At 33.5% G+C, this 26,101-nt stretch overlaps 1 protein-coding gene across 1 annotated transcript in view; it reads left to right on the top strand.

Annotated features, from left to right (window-relative positions):
* The window catches only part of LOC130447332 (protein O-mannosyl-transferase Tmtc3-like), a 177,816-nt gene that overhangs the window by 62,037 nt on the left and 89,678 nt on the right, over nucleotides 1–26,101 (top strand). Inside the window, exon 3 of the mRNA XM_056784097.1 lies at nucleotides 20,599–20,680. Coding sequence (XP_056640075.1) covers nucleotides 20,599–20,680 — 82 coding nt within the window. The remainder of the gene's footprint in view (nucleotides 1–20,598; nucleotides 20,681–26,101) is intronic.

Here is a 26,101-nt window from a genome sequence, read left to right as displayed (position 1 = left end):
ACTAAGCTCTAGTAATAGTAGAAAAATCACAAAACCAATGCAAAAAACTTCTATATGAAGCTTGAAAGAAGAATATTCCATTAATAACCCGTTGGTTACCAAATACTCTCTGATTTGGATATAATGGATTTCCCGTTGGTAACACTCTTCAAACACGTTCTATTATTTTTGGATGACCTAACTTTGCTGCGTTAAAATGAAAAATATTGTGTTTTGAGGACGATGGGAAAACCAGGTCCGAAAAGGAAGAGAGCACAAAAATTATTACAAATAACTTCTAGACACGCTAGATGAAGCTTAATACATGAATATCTCATTCAAAATTCATTTGTTTTTCATGTGTTTGGGAATATTTCTTGAGCATTTTAGATGAATTCTCATATTTGAATTCATAGGAATTCACAGGAAACTTTTATAATGTATAGCTATTTTAAAAAATACCGCAACTACTTCTCCTAATTTGCGTACACTGATTCAAAAAGGCAGTTGTTGAAGAACTTCAGTAAACGTCAAAGAATGTTCGAATCATATTTCATCATTGCGCTACAAGCTTTTACATCACTGGTCTACTCTACTCTACTCGCATTCCTTCAATATTGCATGAAAATTTGGTAGTCAAAAAGATTTGTTCGTGTTGGAAACCTCATAATTTGACAATCGCTGAAAAAGTTTGTGTCTATTTGTGCAAAGAAAAGCTGAAAAAGTTCAATCGTTCAAAATTAACCGAAAACTAGATAACAATTGATTGTATGGGCCTTTCAAGACGAAGCAGCAAATGGTCACTTGTTTTATTTGATATATCTATTAGAACAACGTAAAACAGAATGGTACACCAGTATTTGGTTTCCAGAAGTGTTTGAATAAATCAGGGAAACCAATCACAGGAGACCAATCATTTTCACCACGAAAATGCGAGCTATAACACATCAGTTAAAAAAAAACGTTTTCGAATAGTAAAAACATCGAATCGATGGGTCATCCGCCATAGCTCTGTTTGGCACCGACTCAATGATCTCTTATCATTCCCGTAAAACAAAAATAAATTGTGAAGTTAAGGGGCTCATCTAGTGTGAAATTTTCAAAAAATCAATTTTTTTAGTTACAGCCATTTAAACGAGTAGCCGTTCGGCAGTGAGATAGTTACATTGGCTACGGGACATACCATCATTTTATCTTTAAACGCGTTTTTTTTTTTCGAAACAGCATTTTTCGAATTTGCTGGAGTGATTACTCGAAGACAAATGATCCGATCGCTATCACGACCAAAATTTTGGGTAAAGTTTAACTTTTTTTTCAAGATGCCGCCATTTTTTCAATTTTTGATTTTTTTGTTCGCCAGAGGGTCATCATACAGACGTTATGTTTTAGTTTAACGAGAATTTTTTGTGTTAGGTTTTATCAACGGAGAAGGCTGCAATCACTCCAGCAGTGGAGGACCTTACTTTTGGCGCTGCCGGAGATCGCGTGTCATTTAAAAAATACTCAATATTTTATTTTAAAAATATTACTGTGTATTCTCAAAACCCGTATAAATATACCGTCAAAATTTTTAAACAATTTTTTTTAATGCCCAAAAATTGCATTTTTTAGGCTGTCACACTAGGTGTGCCCCTTGGTTTTTCGTCACCTGAAATAGCAGTTGATGCGTTAAAGTGATTAGTTGTGAAGGTACTCCAACCGAAATGGAAAACATGCTTCGACAATTGTTCGACACATGCAAAAATGTATTGATCTTAATGGAGATTAATTTGGAAAACAATGAAGCCATATCCAAATATAAATTTCCTTTTTATTTGTCTCAAAACTTAAATAGCCACCCTCGTATTTAAGATCTGCCTCAGTCGGTTTCGATAGTTAATTGAACGCAATAGCAATAGATTCGATGATAAATATTTGTTTTCTAATACTTATGTCACAGATATAAACATCCACCTCTCTATGACTGATTAATTATCCGAATTATATCACATTTATCTTCTTGTTAATTGCTTACAAATTGTACCTAGCTGATATTTGGTCTCTTGAGTATATTTTCCTTTGATCTTAGTGGTAGTTACAACTCTCAACGTAACATTTTGTAGACCATATGATACATACGTAACAATATCCATATACATCTGGTAACATTTCCATCTAGTGATAATGTCTAAATTATTCCGACAAATATTGGGGACCATGCTTTGCTCCAACTATGTACAATTTAAGTAGAAATTAGCGACATCCCTTCGCTGAACATAAAACTACTTAGTTCATGGAAACATTAGTGTAAAAAAAGTTAATCAACATCTATTTGGAACATTCTCGCCGTTTTATTCCATTCATTACGTTGATATATAATATTACGGCGAGGACTATAACAGTTTAGGATATATCTAAGGGTAATATTTATCCTGAAGTTTCCTTTACAAAAACGTATGATGGCTATTTTTGTTCTCTAAATTGTCTTCTTCTCTGTGTAATCAATAACATTCGGGGTTTGTTATTTCGGATCTTTTATATCCCGAACAACGTCTACAAAGAAAGAAGGGAAATAATATTAGCTTATGTCACATACCACTGAATAAGCTTTTCATATAAACTGGAAAAAGAAAAATTTAATGAAGAACTACAATTACATTTGTCACAACTTTCAATAAAATATCTACGCGAACCCTTCAACGCTTGGTGTGACTATTTAGTAATAAATAAACGCCATCTCTTAATATTAGTTGTAGTTGACTTTTTTAAGAAGATACGGGATCCAAGTAACGGATTCTACTAAAAGAGTTGATAGATATCTGGGACTCTCGTAGCCCACCGACTAAACAGCCATCTATTGTCATCTCCGTTCAACCAGTAACTATGATGATATAACTTCTAGTTGGAGGATCTGTCCATGATGTTTTTCCGTTTGTTCATTATGTATGATATCTTCATACCAGGTAGCCATCTACATGATTTTGCATAATAATTCTTTCTGGGTAAGTAGCAACCAGTTGTCACCATTCCACAGTGTGCAGCACCACCTAGATGATACTATTTCGGTTTAGGCTGACAACAGTCTTCTATACATTCTTTCTTAAGCATCTCGAGTGGTTAAACTCGAAAAACGTGTATTTGGAATAATCTAAGTCGTGTTCACAATACGTACACTCAGGTATTTGAACTTTGATCGCTTTGTGGAGATACCGTCGAAAATAGCCGTGTCCCGTCCGTTTGGGTCTACACTCTTAAGTCTTTTATCAGTCGTTGCGTCGAGCCACCTGATTTTTCTTCTGTCCTTCGTTCTTGCCTATCTATAAAACTTATGTTAGGTAGAATATGTGAGACAATTCACTAGACATCCAGTGAGGCACCTCTTCTTTAGACGTTTTTATGTATTTTTGACACTAAATAACTAATTCTATCGTGACTGTGCGGTTCATCCTGCGCACAACGCGTGATTTATCCACTATTCTTTTTGCAATCTTATTAGGATATACTTTTAGTTTCTCTGTATGCTTATCCGTGCTCTTCTTTATTTCTTATGTCTTCTGCATCCTGGTGAATGGCTTCATTGGTTATAAACCATGGATTTCCTTAATATCATTCTTAGGGTTTTCGATAGAGTTCTCTATAAAATTTAATTATTTGATTTCATCAGATGAAAGTCCAATTCAGGCATCAGAAAATCTTCAAAATCATCTCAACACTTCTGAAATTCTGGCCCAAAAAATGGAAATTTACGTTTGCAACATAAAAGAGAGAGTGTCCTCAAGTTTCCGTTAATAATAGCATTATTCCAATGGAAGTTGAAGTGAAATATCTAGGCCTCCATCTAAATTGAAGACTTACATGGAACGCACACATCAAGGATAATAAAACTAGAGAGCAAACAATAGAAAACAAAATTCTTATTTAAAAAAACCATTGCCCCTGTATAGACATAAGGATCGAACTCTGAGGACGTAGCAAGCCTTTGAAACAAAAAATTCTCCAGTCATTTCAATCCAAAATTCTGCGAATACTACTCGGAGCTTCATGGTATATCTCAAATTTAATCACCCATAAGGACCTAAATATATATTTGGCTGTTTTTGAATTCGATGAATACAGAAACTGTTGTAAGTTATACCCTTTCTTAGATTTTGGTGTGATATTGCATCATTGATATTGTTCCTCATTCCTCCCAGTTTTTGTCACTTCTTCTTGATGTCCTCTTCCACCTGTTCCTAGCACTTGGATTTTGCTTTATATTAAAAATTAGTATTTTTCCATTCTGTTCTCTTTCTTCTGAATATATGCCTGTTCTGCCTAATTTTCTACGAAATTTCCTGTAATTTCTGATCAAACCCATGTAATCTCCATATGCAATAATATTTACACTTTTACTTTTTTTTATCTGGTGGTCACAGTCTCCTCATTTTGTTTTAACAAAATATTTAGTCCTTACAATTTAAATTGTGTTTCAATTTTTTTTCTATTGGGGAGTATAAGCTTTCTTCAGTTTGACGTCCTATCCAGATAAAGGTATACCCAGATATTTGACTACGTCACCTTGGGGGATTTCTTTACCGTTCAGGTTTAGAGGAGGACGTGTTTCCTTACAAATTACAAATGTTATATGTTGTGATTTTTTTACTCATTATCATCTTTTACATTGAAGTATCTATGGCTCATTGCTTGCTTAGTTTATATTGTAGGTCTTTATGCCAGACATTGTGAAAAGCCTGGCTGATGTCTAGAAATACTGCAGAGCAATATTTTTTACTTTCAAACTCGTCATTGATTCGCTCCAGAGCTTTATCCACTAATCGAATTATGGATTGCTGCTGTTTGAATCCAAATTAGAGTGATGCTATTAGTTTGTTAGTTCTTAAGTATCAACGAAAACCCCGGAGAGTGGTCAATATTACTTCACGCTTTTAGGTCCTTTTTGTGGCTTTAAAGTCATTGTTATTTGTGCTAATTTTTTATATGAAGGGAGGTACCCTATTCTCATGGCAGAACTAAATAGCTGCGTCAGGAATTGGAAACTTTTTTCTCGAAGTTTCCAAAGATTTCTCTTACAATAAGGCCGAATCCCGGACCATTCTTGGATAAATTTTGAATTGCAGATATTCTTCATTATGTTTCTTATAAATATTTTATCTGGCAGCTCCAGCTGATAGGGAAATTTTTCATCATTTATAACTTCGGCTATCAAGTTAAGGATGGGATATTAACCTTTCAGAGGAATCGGATTGAGGACAATAGAAAAATCAATAGAAAAGGATGTGAATAGGAAAAAACTTGTACAGGGGTACAGGGGTTTAAACAGGCGAAGTTACTTTTGGGAACTGTAACCGAAGAAAGATGTATTGAAAGCATCAACCTAAATGAGAAAAATTTACAATTACTAACAGCAGGCTTATTGCCGCGACCTTCTCACATTTTCTCGAAGCAGAACTCCATAGTGTCATACCTGGAAGCGTATAAAATAGAAAATGGAGATAATCTAGATCAAGGAAGCTACAATCATCTGACATCTTGAACTTCTTGAGAGGATTGGGGTTAAAAGATTAGCTGTAAATACCGAGCATAACCTAAAAATAGTTTGACGCGTTATCAAATGGTCACACTACGCAAATATGATTGCTGATGTATTCTGTATCCTGAGAGATTTTTACCTCAAAAAACTTCGTATATAGCTTGATCCAAATAAAGAGCTTGAGCGTATATAATGCATATTTGGGCATTTTGGGCATTTTTTTAATTCATCACAGATTTCTCTTATTTTTAAAATTCCAATACTGAAAAGACACAATTATTTGAGTTTTGTTGAAATTAAAATGTGATAGAGCTGCAAATAACAAAACATAAAACAGAACGATTTAACGTTCCCTCAATTTTGTTATGAGTGAATCGTTAGATTAAACTTTATTGTCCGGTTTGATATTTCTTAAGGTATTAACAACACTGTCCTATTTCGATCCTCCGTAAACACCATTAACGATTTCCAAAACACCCGAAACAACATTTAACTACTGAATATTTTATAGTCAAAGACCCTTATCAAAACTCAATTAGGAATGAAATAAAAACAAGTATGCTTTTGCTTTTACGTCTACGTTTCCTACACAGAGAAAATTGTCAGTGAAATGTCCTGCAAGGATTATATAATTTTGCGACCCTATTATTATTTCATAATATAGCAAAGAAATAGTTATAATTCCATTAAATCTTGTACCATGTAGAAGTTAGACCTTTGTATAAATATAGAAAATTTGATTTCGCGAAAAAATAAATATTAAAACTGTAATTATAAAAATGTGTTAGAATAAACTTCCAAACAGTTATTTATTACTGATCACTGCTTTTGATACACCACAATATTCTTGTTAATGTATTTTGGATACAACACTCACTTTTGATGTAGATATAAAATAGAATACGATACATTGTAACAAACTCTTCCACTACCCTAGACAGTGAAGCCGATCCTATTAGATTACTTTGATTGATGCTAAAGTTTGCTGGATGTGCCGGTTGCTGGAAGACAATTTCTTGGTATTGTTTTTATGATAAGTTTACGTCTCATCTATAGAAACAATTTCTAAGAACGTCTTTTTATTCGTTTGCGACAAATTAGAGTTTCCACGCAATCGAACTTGGTGGAAAGTAAGTTATGGTATAAAAACGAGTCTTGAATAGCCAGGGGAGTCAGTGAATAATTTGACTTTTATTGATCACATTGGATAGTAAAAAGTGATCCAAACGTGAATTTGATTGAAATGGATTAATGTTCAGTACTAAGTGTTAGTGGATTGTGAATAGTTAAACGTATTTATTGTAAGTTTATAAATAAATTCTGTTAAATTCTGTGAGTAAGATACATCGTATAGAAATTATTTAAATTACGCCAAATTATATATCCGCCAAAAAAAGACTGGATGCATTCTTTAGGGAAACATACAATATGAAATGACATCGTGAAAATTTGGTGTAATAAGTTTAAACGTGATAGATAGTTGTGTAGAGTCGAACATGCATCCACAACTGCTTCGACACAAAATCCATGTAATACTTACTATAAGATAAATAGTTGAAGATCCGTGATACCATGTGGTAGATAATATATCTACTACTGAACTGAACTTCACATGAAAAATTGGTTTGTCACCTTCAACAGGGAAGGTCATGCCAACTGTATGTTGGGGAGTTGGAGGCGTGATTTCAGCAGTTACCTGCAAAGAGGGAACCACAATTATATGCGCTTGGTATACCAACATCATCTTTCAGGATGCAAGCTTCGATAAAACAATATTCTAATCATAACAAAGACTATATTGCAAATGGTTATATTTCATTTTGATAGATATTACTCTTTTTTACATCAACCTTAATCGGTTTATTACTGCTGGCTTAACACTAATTAAAGATAATGAAATAAAAGTAAGTTGAAAACCTTGAATCAAATCACCCCTCTTTTATATCATCAATTTTTCAATACGTTTTCGTTGTCCAATATTGTCCAAAAGCTGTCTGTACTAGTTTTCTGATAATCGAACGAACTGTGCGAGTTATTTTCTTCTCCAATATTTCACTAACATTCACTATAAGTGATCCTTCAATAAAAATCCGATGATCCCTACCTCGCATGACACTACACACCACACATTCACTTTTTTGAGGTACTGCTTTCTTACTCTAATTATGTAATGAGGATTGCCTTCGTTCCAATATCTACAGTTTTGGGTCACTCTAGTGACAAAAAATTATCAATTTATGCTCATTTCTTCTCTTTTCTTGCACTATTGATCCATCGCTTGTTCCTTATTTAATATCTTTCCTCACTCTAGCTTTAGGTGGTTGAGCTCTACGCCGTGTTCCAATTGGAGATTCAGCCCTTGCTATTTTTAACAGTCTATCGTTAGCCATTCGACTATGATGGTTCCATTGTAATTTACATTGTAATACTCGTTCTTTAATCTTATCTACGTCCACAACTGGTTATGTCAATTTCAAGATACTAAAAGTAAAATTCCTATTTCCTAAAATTAGCTACCTTAAAGAAAAAGAGAACTGCGATCCCCTTGCTAAATTATAGGTCATAGTTTTTTTCACTTGATACAGTGGAGATTATTTTCGTATTATAGGATGAACTAGTATTTTTTTTGGTTCATTGGAATCCTTTTCATTTGTTTTTTGTGCATTTTGGTGTTCACTGATCCATATTTAATGTTTATGTAATTCAAACTAAATCATTATCTTTTATCCAAGATTAACTATGGAAATATAGATAATGAAACCAGATGAATCTGATTCTTTTAATGTCTAAAGTTATAATTAGATGATTTGTCGTACTGTGTGTTTAGGACAAAGTGATATAATCTTGTCTACCCATCTATTGAGTTTTAACCGCAATCAGTACGTTAAGTCTTTATAGAGTTGACTCTAATTCGATTTGGTTTATGATGTCGTAGATTTAGTATTAATGTAGGCAATAGGAATTTAATTAGTCGGCTGCTTGTTGACTTAGCGCTGATCCAGTTTCTCCGCTAATTAAATTTTCCGACATAAAAGCGTCAAACATTATCTATCGTACATATACCCAGATAGTTGTTTTTTGTACACCTAGAGAGATGTTTTATTATGTATACGGTTTTGCACTTCACTTTAAACATAGTTCTATTATTTCAGGCTAAATTGAATTCTCAGTTCCACATGTGATGTATTTTCTAACTTTTGTATCCACATTCAGAATCAAAATATATATGAACTTCCTGTAGATATCATTACGTAAGATGTAAATAGATCATTTAGAAGACTTCTCTAATAGTATTAGCTTTGGGAATTGTAATAAACTTAGTTTCTTAATAAGAAAACGTTAATTAACATTTTACTGCCCTTTATTATATCGAGGAAACGTCTTAGCTCATGTCGAAATGTAATTTGTCAATTTATTATGTATTCGGAATCGAATTAAAGGTTATTGTGAGTTATTTACATTCGAATAATTTGACTTTTTTGCAATTTGATGTTAAATGACCTGTCACATATCATAAAAGAGTAAAGGTCTCAGACTTCTATCGATTAGACAGACCAACATCATTAGACAACCATATTCTGAGGGCGGAAGCAGTAGCAAATCCATCTCAGACAATCAAAGAACCCTCAAAAATCCTCAACCAACTATCCAATATAATTAATACAACAAAATTAAACTAACCGATCAACGGCACCATACGAGGATGCTCCTAGAAGTACCAGGCCTAACAAATAAAAAGCAAACATCAGCTCTATATATTTTTCCCAGCGATGTTCAATAAGTTCGATACCCTTCAATACATTTTTTATAATAAAAATCGTCAAGCTCCTCAAATTAGCTATTAACTGCCGACATCATCTCTTTCTTATTGGAGAATCTTTGACAACAAGCTATTTTTTCAAGTCTGTGACCAGAAAATAAACCGACGGGGCTAAATCTGACGAATAAGTTGAATGAGGTAGCAATTCAAATTGCAATTCATTAATTTTGCTATTGCAATAACGGTTGTGTGAGCTGGTGCTTTGACTTGATGGAACAACACTTTCTTCTTAGCCAAACATCTACACGACGCTGTTAATATGCGATGTACAGCACTTTTTGACATGTCTACTATGTCTGCTAGCTCGCGCAATTTCAGTCGAAGATCATCCAGTACCGCTTTGTGGGTTTTTTTCAACATATCTGGAGTTGACAATCACCGATGCTGTCTTCGTAGGTCATACGGCCTCATTCAAACTCTGCTACTCAATATTTTACTGTTGATAACGAAGGAGCAGTCTCACCCCGAGTATAATCTAGTTCAGTTTTCATATTGGTTGAGCTAAGGCCTCTCAATTAAAAGTATTGTATCACGTAATCAAATTTTTGGTTTGGTTTGGTATATAAGTGGGATTGTTTATTTTGCTCTTAAATCTGGAAAATCTTTTAATCCAGACGTGCGATGCAAAAAATTCAATCGATTGAACCAATCTTCAATCAAAAGCTATGCGGCGATTTTTTTACACATCTTCTGATGATGTTGAAAACGCCATCTCGAGATATTTCACTGAAAATCTTTGTAGATGTTGTCCATCTACGTAATATAACTACATTTTGTAAATTTTGTTAAAATCAAAACAAATTATAATAATTATTGTGATGATACAATCCGAAAACATACTAACTGTTGTAGTGTTTTTTATGTTTAGTTAAATCCCTCCAGCAACGATAACTATATTATCTTTTGTCTCACATCGCCTATACATTCTATCAGTCACTCCCCAGGGCGTACGTCCTGGTGAATAACCTTCTTTTCAGTGCTTCCAGATCATTTCTAAAACTAATCTGTACAGAAAGCATACAGGACTCCAGGCCCTCCTTATCACATACATTTCACTTAGTAACTGCTAATGGAATCGGCTACGAAACTGGATAAATTGAGTTTGATGTCTGTTAGTGAGAGTATCGAATTGTGTCGTGAAAAAGTCCATCAATTGTATGATCAATATACCATTAGAGTCATTTATACTCCATTAATGCAATAAGTCATTAATTGGTAAGTTACTATTTAAGAAATAAGAGACTAGGATAGTTGAATCGACAATCCATAGAGAGTGTTTGGTAGGTATATTCCGAAAATGTACATTTTTATAAAATTATCTGTTGAGGATTGTACAATACGACTTCAAGCTTTCTGTGTCACCCGATCATAGCTGCTTTCGCTCCTACAAATTTCCTTCCTAAGCATATCTTACTGTAACTTTTACTGGAAGATATTCAATTAATTTTTCTTCACACATAATCTGCCGTCGACAATTTCTGCTAGACCTAGACCCATTAGATGCTTGCTGACAATGTTCTTAAAAAGCCAGAAAAAAGGTATAGAATATTTTTACTGAGATCCAGATATTTCTTAGATATTAGTATAAAATTGAGAAGAAATTTGTTAGAGTGGTTCGGTTTTGAAAGCATACACAAGGGTAATTGTTTTCCATATTTTCTACTTTCTCGAAACTCTAGAGAGGTCTAGAGAATGGCAATTATATTGACCTCCTCGTAACTCTGTATGTAATAGCATCGGGTACCAGACCCGAATACTACAAAGTCAACTGGATTTTGAACCATCTCGAAAGTTCCAGTGCAGATTTTCTTTCAAAATCTCTGTTTCGACTTATAGTACAGGCAAATTAGGCGATTTTCAGCTAAAACTTCAAATTAAATTGAGCGGTTATGACTTTCTAGAGTCTTGGGATACTGAATAAGTCTAGCAACTCTTAACAAAATTACGGATTTTCGAAATTTGGGACTTGAAACTAAAAAAAAAAAATTTGAAGCGCGAAAACTATGAGGAATTCGAAAAAAACTGCTATAACAAAAAATGTCGAAAACATTTTGAATTGCGGATAACTCGAAAACTATGAGGATTTCGATACATCAGCCAGGACAAGAAATGTGGAGCACAACATTCTATACAAAAAAGGTTTCTATTTTTTCCTAACTTCAAAACTTTCATTATAAAATGGATTTCAATGCTCAAAAATATTTTGAATCGCGAATAACTTGAAAACTACGTAGAATTCGTAAGGGAGCTAACAATGCAGAGCATTAAATTTTCCATAAAATAGTTCCTAGGTAGTAGTTTAGTACGGTCTCGCCATATGTTTATTTTTAAACACCTCGTATGCGCACGCGCGCCGTTGTCGGTGATCATCTCTGCAGATGGCAAGATTACTCATGGGAAAGAGACGAGAAGAAAGCTTTCGGTCTCTGAAACCAAATATCTGCTTTCACAGATACAACTTAAAATATTCGAGTAAACTTACGGATATTTGAGAACATATTTACGAAAAAATGGGACATTTTGAACTTTCTATGCATTTTCAAAATTGTATTAATAAGGATACGTCATCCTGAGAATGTTTTTGTATAAACTTGAAGCTGAGATTATAAGCCTCAAAATGAGTACCCACATTTTTGTGAAAGAGAAACTATTAAGAGGTCAGTGAATATTGAAGTAATAATGAACCGAGAACAAAGATAGTGTTCGTGATCGCATTTAGTTCATTTGAAACCAATAAGTAGTTCATGTAAGTTATATACATGAAAATATTGATAATATCACGAACGACAAATTGTTTATATAGCGAGTGATGAAATATATCCATTGAAAGTGCTTATGTGGCCAATATACCTCTACATCTCGCAAGATTTTCGAAAATTTCGAAAACTATGTAAGTTATCGAAAACAACCCTCTTCACAGCGGCGCATCATCATCAATTACTTATTTATTATTATGAACTCTAACCTCTTTAACTTATCTTGCTATAAATTTTGAATATGTTTAGTCTGTCTGTAAGTTTTATAGATTCCACTTCAATCCCATTGAAGTATCATAAACCATAATTATATTTATCTAATTTTATAATTATTATGGTATAAGATAAGAATTAATATATAAAGCCTGTGAAACTAATATTTTGTTCATTCAACTGATATTCGTCTAGTACGCCAGTCAGATTGGTGTAATTATTTGTAACTTTAAATTATTAAATTCTCAGTTTGCTAAATAAATTGTTTTTAAAAAAGCAAGTTGGTGAATTGAGTTATTTAATTCTAGCTCACCCAAGTAGAATATACAGATGTTAACCATCATGATGCATTCTGATTTTTTGAAAACGTAGTAGTTTTCCAAGAATTAGAACAGTTTCTATATGCGCCTGGAACGTCAATTGGCTTGAATTTGAACTGGCGATTTACTAATAAATAGTGACTCCAACGAAAAAATGACTGAAGCCCTTTTTTGTTGAAAATTTTGTGCTCTACATTTCTTGTTGCATAAAACCTCTGAGAATCTAGAGAATCAGAAGCGCCCAATTTAATTTCGGGGTTTAATCCTAATTTACTTGTACTATCAACATTGTAGTTAAAGCATTTTCGATTATTATTTTCTTGATAATATTTCCACTAAGAATATTCGTTCTTAAAAATAACCTCACGGGCTATTGCATTCATCACCACGTGTAGAGATGCTAAGCGGTTGTGAAACAGTAATTTATATTCACAGAACAATATACTACATTTCTGATCTACTTCCACTATTAGATTTAGAAATTGATTCGGTTCACTATTTTTAATTCCGTTTTAGTTTTTCTCTGTTCTCTTCTCTACTTCGTTCTACTTTTTTTCCTCATACGTTCTCTTCCCTATTCTCTTTCCATCGATAATCACGCTATCCTATTTTATTTTTTCTCCGTTGTTATTCTTCTTCAATGTTTCATCTTCATAGCATTTATTTATCAATGTTCATAGTTCAAGCTTCGTTGTCTTATATCACCATTATGTCATCACATTCATTTTATTGTGTGTTTATCTCTGCTCTTCCACTCATACACACTTCCCTGAATCAAAAACAGAAATACCTTATGAACGTAACGCGCCATAAAACATAAAGTATTTCGCTCTAATGAATAAGTAACAGTATAATTACATAAGATGATTTAAAGCTTATATATTACTAAAACTGGGACTGTAAGCGAAGATACAGAATTAACTCATCTACGGGCAAAACAGATACGCTTAGGCTCATAAATTTCCACCTAGACTACCTCTCTGGGATAATTATTCTACTACGAATGATAATATACAACATACTCCTTCGGACTTAAAATATTTATGTTGGTAGGTCGAATTGAACGAAATAGGATTTTACGTGAATGCCTCAAATACCAAATATTCCTTTAGGGATTACTGATATTTCATTGTATGTATGCAATTTCAGTGCTATGCATTTTGTGCAGTATATTTCTACATTTCGAATATCATAGCATTCAAACTGACTGTTGTTGATCTTTTCATAAAAACTTGAATGGAATGATTAATTAATTCCTTCTATTCTGCGTTTGTATACTAACAACGATGAGATTAATGAAATATTTGAAGATTATAAATCTCCAATGCTGGTTTTTTGAAAAACCATTCAGGAAGAACAGGAAACTAACAAAAACTTCGTTTGCAAATTTTGATACACGCTTTATAGATATTATACACAAATTGACGTAATACCTGATATCCATAAAGTAGAAATCAATATAAATCACTACCCAATTTTCCAGTGCCAATAACATCGAAATCTTTGAAGAACTCAGAAATACAGTAAAATAAATTGAAATAATTAGAATTAAATGCCAAAATCATGATAAACATAACGTAGAGATTGATAATATTGACACAATATATTTTTTTTATGGCACCACCATAATAATTGTATTAGAACAAGTGGAAAAATATGAAAAAAAAGTGTCAAAAAAATATACTTCATGATGGAAAAATGAACAACCATTTCTCAATATCAAAAAAGTTTGGTATTAATTTTGTCGGTTCTGGTGGCGTAGAACGTTGAGAGTGTTCTGAACTGAGAAAATAATTAATCAGTTTATGCTAGTCCAATTCAGAATTAGAAAAATATTCAATGTGTTGTGGAAGAGGAAACTACGAAATTAGTTGATCACCTGGTCAGTAACAAGTTTCGGCAAGAAACACATAGAGAAAAAGATGTATCACTAATATGATAGTAAGAAACCATGTAAACATTTCAGATGGCTGAAGATCGGGAGAAATGGAAACCTATCACTCATTAAATTACAATGCATGACTACAATGAATGACTAGGAAAACGATCATCAAAATCAAGATCTCCTTGCAATGATACAATTTACATTCGATTTTAGAATTATTCATTGAATCTTTTTCGGTAGATGCACAAATCATGTGGACATCTTCAAGGGGAATTCCGAGTTTAACCTATAATATCTCATTTCCACTTTTTTGGTTTCTCTTTTTGGTGCTTTAGTTACATCATCCTTAACTATTATAAACAACAGATGGTTAAGTACCTTCATCTGTATTAGTACATCTTTTTATATGAAAGTTTGAGATTCTAGTTTGTTTGCTATCCCAAACTGTTGTGCTTTTAGTAAACCTATTAAGGCAATATATACTTCTTTTGATTTTTATTTCAATTGCCCCACTAATATGTTTTCCAATGGTTAGTATTCCATTTTCGCTAGTTTAGATATTATAATAACATATATTGGTCGTAGAGACTGTATTTGCTCACTTCTCAACTAAATATCAATATTTACTGATGCACCTATAGTGATATATTACGATTACCAGGAGTTGGGGAAATAATAATCATAGAATATGTACAGCGGAGCTAATATGTTGTCAGCTTTATAGTCATATATGCAAAACCTATTTTATAACCCAATTATTAAAAATCAATTTGAAATAATGACTCGGAATAGTATGTATGATTTATCAAATTAGCATTATTTAATTCCGCATAATGTTCATAATAGTTGATGATATTTTCATGGAATCCGTTCATTTGTGAAAAAGGCATAACAGATATAACGTAATAACGGAACGCAACTGAGAGCATACCTCAAAGATCAACAACTAGATAATTTTCGACGCAGAAGAAGAAAATCATGGAGTACAGCGTTTTGATACGATTGCATCACTGATTACTGTGTTCGCATTGGGCCAATGGACGTTATTTAGTTTTACAAAGAAGTGCCATGATTGTGTTGTCCTAGTGGCAACAAGAATTTAATATTATTAACTCCACACCATGAACCATTGCTCCGTCGAGAAGAAATGGATGAAGAAATTTTATAACAAACATTCAAAATACAATTGTTGTATCTAAATGACCCAATTTGGGATAGACATTATCGAATAACGAGGATTTAATCCGACATTCGAGGTATTTATTTATTTGAATGTGTCTGGCTTACCAACTCACAAATTAAAACTAATATTTTTTCTTCCAAATTAAACCAACTAAAAGTGTGCACCGGCACACGTTGGGTGGTAAGTAAATTAAAGACCAACAAAGAAAAATTCGGGGTGAAGAAGTTCTACTGGAGAGGATCTTGATGACTATTAATAAATCAAAAGTTTTTGGTCTGTGTGGCAAGTCCACGGGACGGATGATCATGTGCGTTATTTGTTATTCCACTTTATGTACGAAAAAACCTTGCCCAAAAAAGAATAATTAGAATGCTTTTTTATTTATATTTATGATCCTTATAAGAAATTGAGCTCAATGAGATCCATGTCTTAACAATATAATATTCACATTATAAATTCTCACGAGAAAAGTGTTACTTTTATTGGACATTTCCCTTTTCAAGCAACTTGTCCAGTTGATAAAATAACCTCCTAGTTTTCCTTAAAATAGTTTTATTTGTATCCTTCTAATTCGATTAGCCTTTCATTGTATTCGCCTTTTGCGTAATTCATTTACCGCAGTGTACGTTGTGCATTGAACTTCTCTATTTAATGGAACATCCGATAATGATTTCAACACGACGACCTAACTTCATTGTAAATCTTCCGTACTACAAACTTGCCCTAATGCCATTAAAGTGTCTATGGCTGACGTCTATCTCTTCAAACGTGAACTTAGTCTCAGTTTCTATTAATGAATTCATCAGACCGAAAACTGTGTGCCCTAAATGTAACTACTCTGCAAACAGCGGTTTCTGTATATCTTTGTGATTATTTCAGACACCTGACAGGAGGAATGAGCGTAACATTTAATCATATCTTAATATTAATGAGAATGATGCTGGAGATTTGGGGCACAAATTTAAAAAGCCCAACGTTTCCAAAAATTACGTTTTTCGATGATTGATGCGGGTGTTTGTTGAGGATAAATGGTAGTGGTACAATCTAACACGGCTTGGATCATTTCTTTTTTATCAGTATTCAACAAAAATTATCCATAGAGGGTTTTGGAGATCGTGAAATACGATTTCAGGTTTGAACTTTTTGACCTAGATATTCTTTTATAATCATTTACTAGGGTAATTCCAAACATATTGTATTACGTTCGGTTCTTAAGTGGATACATGAAAACAGAAATATTGAATAACTATTATACATTAAAGAACACTTTTTAATTAGAAATACCAATAAGTTCACCTCGAATTTTCATTAATATTTATTTCCAAACATGCTTCTCTCAAATGAATGTATTCTAAATGTTGAAAAATTTTCACTTTATGTAGAACAATAAAAGCAAGAAATCTACTAGTAAAGAATGATAACGTTGTATCTAGGTACCTCACCTCCAAATAAAAATATTTTTAAATATTTACATCGCTGTGAAAGTTTCAAAAACTTTCAAGAGAAAGAAGCTTAGAGTCTCCGCGAATAAAAATCAAGATTTTCATATTTCTTTATATATTAATACGATCACCAAATTTTGAGAAAATTCTTATAGAAAATTTGATGAATAGGTTAAAAAAAACATCTCACGTACTTGAAATAAGTTGTTTGAGGATTTATACAGTAATGAAGACCAATAAGTATATATTAATATCCTCACAGTAGACCAAAATGGGAAACGCTTAGAATTCCTGTAAACATATTTTTATAAAGTTTTGGTTTAACGTTATAAATGTTGGATTTTTTAAAAGTGATACATTTGAAGCAGTAATCTCTTCTCAACAAACTCTCAACCTAACCTAACTTAACATATCGGGTAAGCTCGCTTCTCCGTTCTGGTAGTCAGTCGACGTTAATGTCCTTAAAACTACTGTCGTCTGCTGATGAATGGACACGACCGAATAATACTGATCCTCATTCACTAGCAAACACACACGCACACACACACACACACACACACATTACACGTACACAACACTAGGTCTCTCGTCACCTTTCACCGAGTCAAGACTTTCTATAAACCACTTGCTCCATTCATATACTCGAAGAGGACAATAAACTTTTCGTGTCACTAATTATACTGGTTCGTAATCTACACAGACTACCCATGCTAAATTTCTGTAGCACGAGCACTTTTCGAGTAATGCTCGCACATTTGGAGCTCGGCTCCCAAACATACCCTGAGGATGCTCGACTCAATATAGAAGAGAGCGATCTAGAGTTGGTCAATAACTTGGACAGCTCACTGCATAGAAGAAAGATCGCTTACCTGACTCTGTTTTACCGATTCTACACTGGTAAATGCTCTTTCGAGCTGTCCAACATACTAGAAACTAGAGCAGTATTTGTAAGACCTACTCGACAGTCAGACGTGGTTTATGAACACCGAGTTCACCCGCATACGCCCAGAACGTGAAGTTATCGGAACTCATTGCTTTGGAGAAGTGCAAACATGTGGTATCATCTATCAAGGCACGTCTTTCCCGAATACTACAACCTACAGAAACTTAAGATCAATATCCCCAGGCACCTCCACACGGCAGGCACCACTGGAACTATTCGAGTGTAATAGAGTTTACCCTCTTGTATTTGCTTTTTACATAGAAAAAAATGAACTATAACAACGAACGAGAACTAGAAATTAGAAAATATCCTGCCAGTGGTGGTTCAGCTTCTGGAATAACTGTGTTATTTGAAGATTTGGAACCAATAATGACAACAGAAGAAAGCCCCTCACACACTTAATTGGCTGATCTGATCTTTGGATTGGTTATGGTGCACACATCTGAATATACCGGATTCAATACCACTGGAAACGTATTTGTCTCTATTACCATAACGAATATAATAAATCGTCTAAAATGTATGAAAATAATTGTTAGTAATATTGACCGAAAGATTATCCGTCTCGATATTGAAAGGTAGTATCACACAAAGTGGAGCAAGCACCTATCGATAGTAAAAATTATTAGTAACTATTTTTTCTATAATTTCGTGGTTTTGGTGCACGTGTATTTTCCAAATAGTTTATAAAAAAAAGAAGAATATACTTTCATGCTCAATTAACAACTTCTGATTAATTATTATTATATTGTTATTATCTCTTCGACCATACCCTGAATACCGAAATTGCTGCTTATGAACAAAAGATTTCTGTTGAATAGATACTCCTTGGAAAATCACTGGCGTGCTCAACACCGTACTAATCAACATTATGGAATTCCATAGCAGTTTTTGACTCATCATCATTGTAAGAAATGTTCAATCATACGGAAACCATCTCGCAATTAATTAGCTAATTCAATTTTCAAGTTATTGTTATTAAAACGATGCATTAAACGAGTTGGCGACCTCTTAAGAAAACATAAACTTGTACAAGTCGAGGATTATAGATAAATTTGTTTTCACTGACAAACTGAATGGAAAACACCGTTTGTAGTTGTAGTGTATCACAAGCTTTGAAAGAATAGAACTGAAAATTATTCTTTGAGAAACACACTAGTGAGTCCCATTACAACGTTTTCAAAGAATCAAACCAAATTTGGCTACTTGAAAAGCCAAACAGAAAATATCACAACAATGAGCAAGAAAATCCAAAAATCCTTCTAAATCCAGGACCACAAGTCATAAAAAATGCTAAGAACCAGAAGAAACTGGAAGAGAAGACGATCGTTCCTAACACCAGAAGCTTAATTCTGAGAAAAAAATCTTTGTAATAAACAGAATCCAGAAGGGGATTGAGAGCTTCAAACTCTACAAATTACTCGGAATTTTTCGGTAATGTTACTAATGTTTCGAAGTAAAGAAGAAACATCTTCAAAAGCTTTTGGAATTCAGCCTGATTCTACATACATGAAATATGGAGACAGTCGAAAGTTATATTCATACAAGAGACTAAAAGATCAACCCGAGTTCTACCTTTAGAAACTATGGATAAAGCAATATATCAAAAGTTTGACTCTTATAAGAAGACCATTTCAAACCCAGTCACTAAAAAGTGTACCACATTGCTTAGTTAGAGTTATTGAATATTGATATTTCTATAACCTTCATTGACATTAAGGATGCTTTTGACAACACTTCATATCAATCCATTACGGAGGCGCTTGAAGAAAGTTGAAAGCTTTATTTGAAGCTATGCTACAAGATCGTATAGTTGAGGCAGAAATAAATTGAAATGTATCCATTTTTACTACAGTGAAATCTATTATTGAAATACATACACACATACCTCAAAAAATAAATGTATGGGTTGATATTCTAGAGAATCATATCATTATTTATTGAAATAAATCTTAAACTGACATATAATCAATGAGATTTAGGAACATGGTAATAGTATTTCAGAGGAAGAGGCTAGACGCCTAAGACAATTTTCTACGTGACGTTAGGCTTTGAATTGAGGGGAAAGATTCAATAAAGTGATCAAAAAGATCACCGGATCTCTAATCTTCTAAGAGTTGTGAGTCTAGATTACTGCCCCAGAGGTATTTACAAATGGAAAAGAAGTTTCCAAAAATAGGTTGCAGGGAGGATATTTGGAATATCTAATTCACGAAGATGGTGAAGTTTTGTCTTTATTCAACAAATAGAAATTTTTACGAAAATCAAAATATCATAGAGGAGTAGTAGGTGGTGGAAGCGAGTAATTCACTAAGATTTGGAGGGGTTAAGTTTCATTCAGATTCATGTGTGCACATCGAAATTTATAACTCATTCGATACACTTACAAAACAAAACGCTGTATTTCCATTTTTAGTAGAATATTAAGAGATGCCATTTTTATTAAAACCAACTTTATTGTTCCTCTTTTCCTTACGGTTTCTATTTCTATATTCACAGGATATAACCAAATATTCAACGTTGGAATAAACGTTTTTTATTTTTTCAGGATGTGTTCCATGTTCCTTCCTGAATTGTCTAGTTTTGTGGCAGCCATGCTGTTTGCTGTTCATCCTATTCATACAGAAGCGGTAAGTTTTCAACTTTCTAATTAATATTCTGAATAGTGCCGGAAAATTCAGAAAGCGTTAAATTCAATTTACTAAATGCATATATATAATACATTTGATTATGTATTTTTATGAGAATTGTAGTCAGACCAAAGAGTATTTGATATCCATTTACCATGGATGATCAATTCATACGTAATTTGATTCCTCTAATAACTTTCGAAATGCCATCAACTTGTTTTCATACATTTTGTAGATCACAAATGCTCTAAGATCTTGATCTTATCTTTCCCCATAGAAAAATGAATATTCTTGTCGAGGCCACCAACTTCTTTTAACTGCAAACTCTAACTTCAAAATATATTCCTGATATTTTGAATTCTTAGGCCTTTTTTGGTATTATATACTTCTAACTTCTATTTTCCCCAGGAATTTAATTTCCATTGCATTTATAGGGTTTACTTGATTTTGATTTTATGCCAACGTCTTATAGCTGCAAAGCACGGTAGTCCTTCCTCACTACTCTTTTCACAATTTATAATTTTATTTTGTTTGGTATTACTTCTCTCCCAAAGAATGATGCTTTTAATACATTAAATAATTTACTCACTTTTCCTGTCCTCTTATTTATTTCCTGTTCTAGTCTGTCATCACTTCCCATTATTGCACGTAGATATTTATATATTTTTACTAGTTCCAGTTGTTTTTTTTTATTATTATGTTCTCTTTTTATAGATCTTATCTCTTAGTTTGATTTGTATTTAATTTCGGCTTCGCGATCTTAGTACCGCATGTGTGGAGTTTCTATTGACCAATTATACTATCTGACTGGTGAGAAATTGGTCATAAAATGTCTGTTGGTCTTAATAATTAGCTAGAGTTAGAAAATGTTCTATTTAGGGATATAGTGTTAAGGTCATTGAGAAATATTGGCACCTCATTCATGAAAAAAATAAAAATTTCAACCTATGCGCGATCTTAATATTCATACTCTAATATAGGTATCTATCTACCTATCTCTATCTAATATAGGTTTTCTATAATAGGCTAGTTTCCCCAATCCCTCTGGTTCATAGTAAAGAGCTATGCGTGAGTGTTAACTACTCTGATGTGGTGGATCTGTGGCCCTGATACAAGGAACCGGCCCAAAGCATACGCGTTACGACAATACCAACTATCAACGAATACTTCTCGATCTCCCATGTTAATAAAAAATTTTCTACTAATTAATAAAACCAACTGACCTTTTATGACCAATTTCTGACATTTCAATTGTTATAATTGGACAATCGAGATTTCATTCATGGGATGCTAAGATCTTGGGACTTTTAATTTCATATTAATTCTCGTATTCACTACTTCCAGATATATCGTAGATATTTTTCAGATCTCTGTAATAATACCATTCGCGAATATTACTTCCGTTCTATATGTTGGCCATATCCTCCTTAATCTGTTACTATTGTAAAAAGTATTCATTTGTATACATCCTTGTTTAACATATTTTTTTTTCATAAATCCCCTCTATTCTTCGTTGCTTGCTCGCAACCCTTATTATCTTTGTACATTGCCTTTATCATTGCTATTGATATAAGAGAGTCGTTTTGTTTTTAACCACCGATTGCTCCCTGCAGACGCTACGCGAGTAGAAGAAAGCGGACATGCGCTGTAGGTGACTGCGAAGCTCTCACACTACACACTCTGCCATTGTTGACATTTAGCTGTCAGTCGGCGTTGGGCTACAGACACATAAACATGTCCGCCATTATTGATGCTTCCGCCAAGTGTGAATTGCGAAGTATAATTCGTTCTATACAAGCTGAAGGCTATAGTCCTGCAGCAATCCATTGGAGAATGAGTTGTGTGTATGGGGAAAACTTCATGAGTGATGGTGTTCTGCGTGAATGGTGTCGAAAGTTTAAAGATGGCTGTAATGATGTGCATGATGAAGGGGTCCAAGGACGCAAAATATCGTTACACATGACCTGGTTCGATGAGTTGACAGAATGGTTAAAAAACCGCTGATTCGCTATTATTGCTATGTCTACGGAATTTCCCGAAGTTTCAAGGTCTGTCTTGTACTTTATGGTTACTGAACGGTTAAGCTACTTTGGCAGCAACTTTCTTTGAGGAGGTTATTGAAAAGCTTGTTCACATATTTGACAAATGTCTCAATCTATTCGGTGATTATGTCGAAAAGTAACCGCAAGTGTACCAATGTTTTGGTAATAAAATTATTGTTTTATATGAACTTGTCTTTTATTTATAGCCTAACGGAGGTTGAAAAAAAACGGCCCTAATATATAACGGTTTTCAAGTATTTAAAAAAGATCTCTTCCAATTTGATCAAAGGTTCTATTCAAATCTATGAAGCCGAAATGAATGTCCTTAACCCCATCTATTAATTTTTCACTTAATTAAGTTGTTTGTGTTTCACGCCTCATTGTGAGTCCAAGGCTAGGTTAGGTTATTATATAACCACAAATTGTCACATCTTTGTATGAATATGTCCATTTAACACAAGGTTTCATAGTAAGGCTCCGAGAATTTTGAGAAAGACAACGTTTATTTAGGAGAGCCTTTAAATTCGACGAGTTCAGCTCAGCTTCCATATAAATCTACATAATTTGGCTATAAATAAAGATCATCCAACAACTAATACTTAATCGTCTACCATATATCCACAATAGATAGTACTCTAATGAATCCTGTCCAACATTAAAATCGAAATCAAAAGGTACACTATACTTGTTAATCATAAAGTGTTGTACCTTGGTGTAAGAGGGATATAGGATCTAATCCATGCGTACTAACAAGAAAAATTTAGTTATATCGGATTATTTATGCTTTTCGTTTCCGTTTAATATCCCTGTAGCAATGACGGCTGATTAAAATCCTTCGAATAACTGAAACTTATTTTTAACAAAAGTTTTTTGGGGACGAAACATTGATAAAGGCAATTTAGTTTTGTCGTCCACTAGCTTATTGGTTGATAGATTCCCGCATCAACTAGTTCAAGTACAATTAGTATTCGACATTCTAATTCTTTTTTTGTGCTTTGGTACAAATTACTGGTAACAAATTGACAGGGAACGAATTGTTCGACCACCAGTTATCTCTTGTACGTTCATTACTTTCAGAAATTAATGACCAAAGCGACATCAAAAAGACAATTTACGTCGGGGAATTCTTTTCAGAGAGGAATTCTAACAAATTGAGAATTAGTTTGTCGTAGATCGATCGATCAGAAAGATGTGTTAGTGCAATAAATAAATTGAAATACTTTAATTGGATACAGTAGAAAAACTTTCATTAAAAAATGTTCCAATTTCGTTTCGTTTTGTTAAGAAAAAAATAAATTGTGATTATTACAGTTTAAGACTTTGAATCTACAAAAAATTAAATACATACTGCTCAACAAACGAAGGGAGATTTTTGAAATGCGAACAGATGAACAGATAACTCCATTGTGTAAAGGAGTCTGTGAAACAATTATTAAAAGTTTCATCGTTTTTAAAAGTGAAAAATAGAAGGGAAATCTCCGAGACTCATACTAGATAGTAAATTTCTCTGGAAACAAACAGGAAAAGTAGATATTATTAAAGACACAATAACCATGATGGTGTGCAGGATTTGTAGGAAGGAATTGGGGTTGTAGCCCAAAGATCTTACTGTGGCATTTGCTAGACCAATCATCGCTTATTGGGCAGTTTGGGGTACTAGAACCCATCTGAATACCACGATAAACATCTCTCAAAGGTACAATGACTGGCTTGCTTATTTACTACCGGGTCCATGGAATCATACCCAACAGCTGCACTAGAAGTGATTATAAATCTTTCTAGATAGTACTCGGAGGCGTGGCAGAAGAAACATCACTTAGGATGTTCAGAATCATCAAAGAAAAACCGTCCCGAATGATAATGACCAAACCTGGGACGTGCATTAGGATAATGGATCGGAAAAATTTAGCTTTTAGAAAACATTTATTTCATTTTTAAGCTGTAGAAGTAGTAAGCTTTTTCAAGCAGAAATTAATGCAATTAATAAATGTATCCAGTTCAGTATCCAGAAAAATTAAACGACCTATGCAAGAAAAATAAAGTTACCGTATAATGGATTCCTGGACACACTGGAGTGGAGGGAAATGATAATCTCGAAAAAGCGGGGGCAGACAAGCCGTTCATGGTGTGGTATCAGCTACAGAACATTGGAAATAGCTCTGGGAAAGAAGGTAGGTAGGAGTAAAACCAATTACCTTTGCTTGCTTGCTTGTCCAGCTACAGGGGCTGAGACAAGCAAAGACACCTCCTGGAAAACTATAAGCAGAGAAGATCTGCTGGATGTATTAACCTAACTTTACAAATCCTACTAAGAGTCCTCTTGGGGCACTGCCACCTAAAAAAATACGTGAAGGCTCTTGACTAAGCAGATAATGCTACGTGCATATTTTATTCCATAGAGGACGGAACCTCTATCCACATTCTCTCGTTGTGTGAAGCCCTGAACACTACACCTGGAAGCGTATGAAATAGAAGAAAACCTCTGGCGCTGCAGCCATCGCACATTCGGGAATTTTTAATTGGTATTTACAGATCAGCTGTAAAAACTGGGTTCCCCAGTATCGCACCAAAAAAGTAGGACACAATAAATCTTCTGGGTAGCAGTGTATATGATATCTTAATAACCACATCCATACATACATCATTTTTAAAATATTTTTTGTATATTCATTGTTGCATCAACTGCAACCAACATGTCAGTTTATAGTTGTGATAAAATTGAGTGGCTTTTACTTTTTTGACTTTGCAAATATTAAAACTAATAAATAGAAAACGTAAGAATACATTAACAGTATTGATCATATTATTAACTCGATGTTCATTCCCCAAAAAAAATATTTAATTCAGTTTTTAATTAAAGTATTGGGGCCAGACGGTCGAAACTTCATTCAATTGACTTTTTAATAACTTTTTTGTCGATAATAGAAATTTTTGATTATTAGAAAAGGGGAAATTGAGGGATATCCTCATTTTATGATTGAGTTCAATTGATTTTTTATTAGCTATACAATTTGTATTTTGTATCAATTTAATATATATAAAAATTGCTTTGCTTTAAAATTTAATTTTATGATCTGTTTTCGGCTGCCGCTGACCTAGCTCACCAGTTAGTTACTAAATAATATTATAGCCTGAATATATTGAAATTCTAAAATTCGGCGAAAGCGCGAGCGGTTCCTTTGACGCGGTACCCGTTTGATGTTTGTTTTTTATATTCGTTTCTATAGCAAGAGGTGTATTATCTTATAAATAAATAAGCAGAACATTACAATATTCATAATTCAGTTCATTGAAGTTACAATTTGACTCAGAAGCTAATAACATTCATAGATGAACGAATGCAAAAATAAGCAAATGATCGCGGGTTATGTCACAAAAC

The sequence above is a fragment of the Diorhabda sublineata genome, chromosome 8 (genome assembly GCF_026230105.1).
Source record: "Diorhabda sublineata isolate icDioSubl1.1 chromosome 8, icDioSubl1.1, whole genome shotgun sequence".
In the NCBI taxonomy this organism is placed as follows: domain Eukaryota; kingdom Metazoa; phylum Arthropoda; class Insecta; order Coleoptera; family Chrysomelidae; genus Diorhabda; species Diorhabda sublineata.
Note: the sequence above shows the minus strand (reverse complement) of the source record. Positions and strands in the feature narration are given on the sequence as shown.